General features: G+C 42.6%; 1 protein-coding gene across 1 annotated transcript in view; it reads right to left on the minus strand.

Moving 5' to 3' along the window:
• Positions 1 to 649: 649 nt before the first annotated feature.
• The window catches only part of LOC107044625 (trichohyalin), a 16,992-nt gene continuing 9,762 nt past the window's right edge, over positions 650 to 7,879 (minus strand). The window contains exon 4 of the mRNA XM_015266571.1: positions 650 to 930. Within this exon, the coding sequence (XP_015122057.1) occupies positions 650 to 930 (281 nt within the window). The remainder of the gene's footprint in view (positions 931 to 7,879) is intronic.

Here is a 7,879-nt window from a genome sequence, read left to right on the forward strand (position 1 = left end):
GCCAGTGCCGCAGACTGGCCCCGAAATAGTCCAGCCGAAGATGGTTTGCTGGGCTATCAGATTCGTCTCCTTGAACCTGATCATTCTGTCCGATGATTCTCCCGTAGACGTCAGGGCCGATGATGATGTCGATGGCCCCAGTTTTTAAGAAGTGAGGATCTCCCAGTTGAAGTTCTCGCAGTTGATGAGGAATCGTTGATTCGCAAGTGAATTTCGGTATGTTCGCCGTCAATTTGCTCAGGATGCGGGCGTTAATGTTGATTTAAGTAGCGGGTTCGTGCCTCGGTTGTAAGGCGAGAGTCACTACACCACGCGTGCTCCCCGATGAGGTTTCTCCGATGCCGACGATGAAAATTGATGATGACCTCCGCTCCAGATGAAGTTGATTGACCAAACTTTCAGAGACTAGTGTTATCTCTGAGCCTTGGTCGATGAGGATCCGTGTTGGTCTTGAATTTCCATGACGATTAAGGGCGAACACCCTCGTCGCCGGCACGATCACCAGTTGAGTTGCATTCTGATGAGGTCGTTGAACTTCCACAACGTTGATGGTGTCCACCGGATTCACCTGGTACAGTTCTGATTGATGATTGATGTGATGCTCCTCTGATTGACGATGATCTCCAACGTACATGGGTTTTAAATGAGGTTAATGTCTCAGCTGGTACTTTTCTGATTGTCCAGCATCTCCAATCTGATTGTGCGAGGTCGTTGACCTCTTCCTCTCGATGAGTGTCCGTGCAGATGATTTACTTTGTGAGGCTGCGTCTTGGCGCGATGATGGACCGGATGACTTGTTGACAGGTTCCTGGTTGTTGCTGGCCGGGATGGTGTTCTGTGGGGTCTGAGAGAGTCGTAAATTCTCCCAGTCGACGTTGAATCTGATAAAGATTTCCCTGATGATGATGATGCTGCTCTCCTCTGGTGTTCCTGGAATCAGGAACACTCTCTCTCTCATCTCTCTCGCTTGGGCGCTAGCGAGATGCTGGCCATGTCTGCCATTTCTTCCTCGAAGCTCTTGATGAATATCTCGGGCCCCTATGTCTCGATTCCGCCTGCCTTTCCATGATGAATGTCCTTCCTTACCGACCGTAGATGTATCCGCCGATGATTTACCGACTGCAGTGTCGAGCCCGCGGTACGTTCCGCCGATAAGTTGCCACTCCCGGGTATGTTGAGTGACCGACTGGGAAGGAGACGCAGCGCTCCCGCTACGGTTGCGAGTGGCTGGATATGGAAGACTCCAAAGGTTGCCGAAGTGCTACGAGGGATGGCCATGTGTCGACCGTTGAGTCTCCGGGATGCCGTCACGCCGTTCCTCGTGTTGAGTGTCCCCTGTTGCCGATATAAACAAAGGCAATGAAACTGATTGCCTCTATAGAAGCGTTGAATGTCCGATCTCTATGGGTTTCCCTTGATACAGGTTTGTGAACCCCGAAAAGCCTCGCTACTCACGGCGTCGGTTTTTTTTCACCCACGATGATTTTCCACTGCACTGTCTTTGTCCACGATAATTATCTACTGCACTATCACTCCACTATCCGGCTCGAAGGACCAATGTTAAGAATCTTGTGTGATCCGGATGACAGAGAGGTCGGGAGTGAAAAAGAAGCGGGATGAATTGCCAGAGAATAAATCAAGATGAGTTTCGTTAATTGTCACTATATTTTGTAACGAGATTTTCTCGTTACGGGTTGAAATCCCCTTAAATAAGAAAGAGAACTGTTGAAATTATGTGAAGAGAGGAAGTAACATCTAGAGGCGACTGAAAGAGCCGCGACTGGATGAGAAGAGCCACAAACCGATGAAAGACCTAAGGCATAGCGGTTATGGGTGAAACCGCGACCCCTGGAGGTCTGGAGGGCGTTACTAGACTATTGCCATATTAGAATTCGCCCAGCATGTGCTAGGGGAAAAGGGGTCGACGTAGAGGCTGTCCAACTGGGCAATTCTATCGGCTATGTCGGAGTAGACTAGGGACCAACGGCCAGGTGAAAGGACTGGTACCTCCGTGATCCCGTCGGGTTGATTGGTGGGGATAGGGTAACGGAATGACCTATCGTCGCCGAGATATCCAGACTAGGAGGCAAGGCCCTAGTAAGATTCCGAGTTAGTCGTACGCGAGCGCTTGAACCGAGAGGTTGGAAAAATCTCTCGGTGTGCTGGAGCGGTGAATGGCTGAAGAAGCGGTGGTAAGAAGTTTTACTCCACGTAACGTGGTGCATAACCTTTGGCGGCGAATATAGGGGGATGTCCCTGCATCCCCCGCGCGTAAATCTGAGTTATTTCAGAACGCGAAGTGACGACTTCGTCGTGTCCGGCGTCATCTAATCTCGGCGGAACGATTCGAGGCGTATGAGCCCGTGGGCCTGGAGTCGAGAAATCATCCTGTCGGCCCGACCATACGCCGACGGTCTAGTACTACCCGGAGGCAGTGACGCGCGATGACCAAAGCGGTAACTGGTGGTTGAGAGTGTGGGTGGTCGTAGCGTGAGTAACGTAGTTCCACCCTGGTCAGATCAACCTCTCAACGTCCCAGGCTCTAAGGAGTCCCGGCTGATTCGCAGATAATTCGGAAACTCTCCCGAGTATAAATACTCGGGAAGAGGAAGCATGCCGGAGAAGTCGAAAGACCCTCCGGAAGAAATATGAATCCAATTCAGTAGAGGACTTATGCCGCAAGGCATAATCCACGGCTTGCCAAGGCCGTGGGGAAGTGGTGGTTATACTCCTGGTGGACCTCGCCCACTCTACCGTATCACGCTGATGTTAGCTGGGCAATCCATTGTCCAGCCAAAAAGTCTTCTGAGTGGACGAGTTTGCCTCAGAGGCCGGTTTGTCGTCGAACCTCCCGTGAAGGTTCGGCTGACGCCCGATTATTGAGCGATAGAGACGGCATAAAGAGTAGTTTGGATTTTTCCTGGTTGAACAACCCGGGAAAATATTCTTACAATTTAAAAACTTAGTGCACTGAAATATACACTCGATGGATTTCTAATAGTCGATTTACGGAAGTGGACTGTACACACACGGAATATTTAGATAACTGACCGGCTAATTTATGATGAGATTCGATAACTTTACCGATAGGTTTCCCGATAAATGCGCCGATGTGCGCCCGGATAAGTTTCCATGATTCGGTCCTGATGAGAGTCGATGGTGTACTGATCACCGTGGAACACTCTCACGACTACGTGCGTGCTCGTCGATGGTCGGTAATTTCCGTATGGGACATGAAAACGAGTTGACCCAAAATACAGGCCCGATTTTGAACAGAAAGTTTATTTCATAGCTCCCACTTTGCCTTGCAAAAAGAACGTGCCCGTACGAAAACGTTCATTTCCCTTGAATTCGGAGATTCATTAACGAAAAATTTATATTATAAATGACAAATTGGAAGGTACAGTTGATTGAAAACTGTACCTTGCACTTTTCATTGGGGAAAATTGATTGGAATGAAGAATTAATTCCATAAAAGACTATGTAATGAATGGTGAACGCAGAAATGCTGGAATTACACGACGATTCATTTAAAAATATTTCTATAAATAATGGGTTCAGGAAACCAAAATGCCGAAAACTCATCATTGTGATGGTTACCATGGAAGATCTTCACTACTTTCACTGGACAATTTTTTGAAGGCGATGACATCCATATTACTAAAGGAAAACATACGATATTCTCGAAATATCGAGATACGCGGTAGCGTATCGAGCCAAGTCGCGCCTCATAACCTCACAACAGCAAAACGACGAGAGCTACCAAGTATTTATACACGACACGACTTCCCCTTCCACTACCCTCAACTGATTTTCTATCAATTAATGAAAAATGCGCCCACAGACGAAAACTGTCCTTAGTTACACTATATAAATCACTAGTCCCCTTTCCACTGATGCAATTATTAATTTAATCCGTTCAATATTTACAAAGATATGCACATACCAACGAACTGGCATACACATTTTTCGCATTTCCATTATCTTCTAAACGAAAACGGTCACACTCAAGCCATTGAGTTGGCAGTGCAACTCGAATTCTCACTTTCGCATGCAGGAATTGCCAACAGTGTTCTACGTTGTATAGTGTCATGGAGAATAGATGAAAGATGGCCAAACAGCGGCTGGTGGGACACCTAAAATCATGTGACGCAGCATGTTATTCAGATTGATCCCGATGGTGGCGGTAGTAGTCACTCTCGTGGTAAAACACATCATTAGAATTGTAACATTCATCCTACTGAAAATTTCATTCCCTGTCCGTGCAACAATTTGACAATATTATATTAATTCCTCAACAAATATATGTAAAACCCTTGTAGAATATAACAAAAATTACAGATGTTTTCTGAATGGAGATCCATGAATGACGATGCTTTGAAAAATAGTATATGAGAGAACTATGCAAATAAGCAATAAAAATCGAACTGAGGTAAGAATATCACTGTGAATGACGAAAAACAAAATCCGGTAATTCGTTCAAGAGATATGGAGCATAGGAGGGTTGTTTGATTACAAAAAAAATAAAGTCAGTAGCGAAGCGCCCGGTCAAGTGAATGGTAGCACGTCTTTTCAACTAGGCGAGATTTCAACTACGACATTTCAACTGAAGTTTTGAACTACGACATTTTAACTGCAATATTTCAACTTGTGTCATTTGAACTGATCAATTTGAACAACGACATATGAACTGATTTTTAGTAAAATTTTTTTTTTCAATTAGCTGAAATTTCTCATTTTTTTTAATGCTTTGCTTTTTAACAAAGAATGTAATCCAACTCAGTTTAATTATTGAACTAATACATCGATTAATCTCATACAAAAAGAGTAAAGATACAATATATTTTTTTTATTAACAATTATAAGAGATCGATAATTTACGTGACAATAGTTGAAAGGGTAATAAAGTTCCTCACCGAATAACGGGGATAGGTGTGTGAATTCGTAACCGCACAAATATTTTGTTTGAATTGTTGACGTTTCAAGAGATTTAAAGATAGATTTTCTAGGAATCTCATCTCACTGATGTGTATTTAAGTTGAGCAGTTAAAATGTCCTAGTTGGAATGTCGCCTAGTTGAAAAGACATGGATTCAAGTGAGTTTTGACTACTGGTCAGTTTTAGACGAATATCTCGGAATCTAAAAGAAATGGAAAATTTTTTATCGTAACTTTTTTTGTAGAGCGAAATGAAGATTTTAAAAAGGGTCATGAAAAGAATTTCGCTACCTCACTTAGATTCCGAGATATTCATTAAAAACTGACTAAAAGTCAAAATCGATTTAACCCGGTTTACCTCTTCGCTACTGAAAGTACGCGATTACAAATCAAGATACGCGTTAGCGTATCAGTCAAGCCGCGCCTGTTAACCTCGCAACAAAATGACGAGAGCTACTGGGTATCTATACACAACACCCTCAACTGATTTTTCATCAATTTATAAAAAATGCGACTATTTAGATGAAAACTATCCTTAGTTACCCTATATAAATCACCAATCCACTGATGCAATTATTAAATAAATTCCTTCAATATTTACGAAGATATGCACATAGCAACGAACTGCACATTTTTCGCGTTTCCATTATCTTCTAAATGAAAACGGTCAGACTTGAGCCATTAAGTTGGTAGTACAACGCAAATTCTCATTTTTCGCATCTCAGGCATTACCAACAGTCTCTTACCATAGAGAATAGAGGGAAGAGGGCCAAACCATGGACATATAATACGTAGACTGCGGGTTACCTATCCTTCCTGTGTATTGAAAAAAGCACGAAACGGACAGAGAGTGTTGCATTTGTCGCCGGTTTCCTTCTCCGTTGAACGGTGCCGTAGAGGGGGATAGTCACCATTGCATAGTGAATGCATCCCCCACTCCGTGACCGTTGTTGCACCACTCTGAGAAATATTCGACGAAGAGAGAAACCATCGACAAAATGACGCTCCTGTACTATTTCTTGCATCCCCCCACCCGAACCCGTAGTCTATGTATTACGTATCTATGAGACAAACAGAGGCTGGTGGGACCCCTGAAATCATGTGAAGCAGCATGTAGTTCACGTTAGTTCCGATGGTGGCGGTAGTAGTCACTCGCGTGGTAAAACAAATTATTAGCATTATGAAATTCATCGTACTGAGAATTCCACTGCAGGATTCGGGACAATTGTAATGTCAAATTACCGTTACTCTATTACTCAGTGACTCAAGTAATTGAATGTGAAATTTTTCTATTAATTGGAAAATGAATAACTCAACGCACTTATGACAAATTACATAAGTAATCAATAACTGAATCGCTCTGAAAATCCATTACATTGTCATTGAGTAATCGTCATTAAAAATTCCAAATTATTTCAGTAATTATAAATGAAAATATAGAATTGACCATTATTTTTGCGATCGGTATTTTATATTCAGCCATTTCACATTACTTGCTTGGCAGTTCAAATGAAATATGAATTTTCACTTCCTTGCATAATCGGTAATTTAGTTTTTATAATACAAATTTACTTGAGAAATGAGTAATGATTATCGGACAATTTTCGGTTACTAATTCAATCATCAACTCAAATCCGAAGTTATCCAATTCAATCGTTAATCAATGTTACTGATTATTCTTCAATTGTTGATTGTTTGACGATTAATCAAAACGTTGAATTATTCAATTTCTGGAGTAATCATCAATGGAACCTATCAATTATGTAATTACACAGGTAATAACAAATTATAAATGTTGATTTCCAAGTTACTAAATTCCTGAAAATCTAAACCGGAAATTGGCGAGGGGGGATTTTGCAAAGCGGGGCAGAGGGGGGAATGTGCATTGACAATTCACAACCAAAGGAGTTTAATCGGTGAGTTTTTTACAAATATCTCGGAAACTAAGGGAGATAGCGAATTTTTACTAACAATTTGGGGGGTGAGGAAGGGGTTGTGCTTTGAGAATCCACAATCAAAAAAATAGAGTCAGTGATTTTTTCAAAGATATTTCCGAAACTAAGGGAAATAGCGAGTTTTTACTGAAAATGTGGAGGGGGAGAGGGGTAGAGAGAGTTGCGTATTGGGAAACCACAACCAAAAAAATTTAGTCGGCGAGTTTTTCGAAAATATCGCCCAAACTGAAGGACATAGCGAAGTTTTACTGAAAATTTGAAGGGACAGATAGTGCTTTGAGGATCCAAAACCAAAATTATTGAGTCAGTGACTTTTTCAAAAATATCTCCTAAACTAAGGGAGATGGCGAATTTTTACTGAAAATTTTGGGGGGAGGGGGTGTAGCGCCTCGCTACATCCGCACACTCACGCGCTGGCCACGGACACCGAGCAAGAGATGATCGACGACTGAACGACAACCATCAGGCTATCTCTCTCGCTCCAATGCTGTCACGCGTATATTTCGGATTTATTCCATTTACGAATTTCTACCTGCGAATTGAGGCGAGAGACAACTGTCTCAACTCGCCAGTCGTACACTGATCACAATATATCTGTTACATTCCTTGACGTTTGTATATATATTTAAACGTCTTATTAAACTGTGATTTGTCCAACTGAATTACGTGTGTTAGTGAATCGTTACTTCCTACAACAACCTCGATTCCTACAGGGGGGGGGGGGTAGTGGGGATTTTCCATGTTTTTTCGATGGATTTTCGAAGTAAAGAACAAACCAGCCCCCCCCCCTTTCACTCCAAATTTTGTAACGAAAAAGCGCTATCTTCATTAGTTTTGGAGATATCGCTGAAAAACTCAGAAATGGGAAGGGGCGGGGCGACCAACGAAATCTCAAAGGAACAAACAACAAGGGTCATATGTAAGGGTCAGACTAAGGGTCATACAGAAGATCCAGAATAAAGATCACAAATGAAAGTTAGAACGAGG

The sequence above is a fragment of the Diachasma alloeum genome, unplaced genomic scaffold (assembly GCF_001412515.2).
Source record: "Diachasma alloeum isolate Michigan unplaced genomic scaffold, Dall2.0 Dall_scaffold_00766, whole genome shotgun sequence".
Classification (NCBI taxonomy): domain Eukaryota; kingdom Metazoa; phylum Arthropoda; class Insecta; order Hymenoptera; family Braconidae; genus Diachasma; species Diachasma alloeum.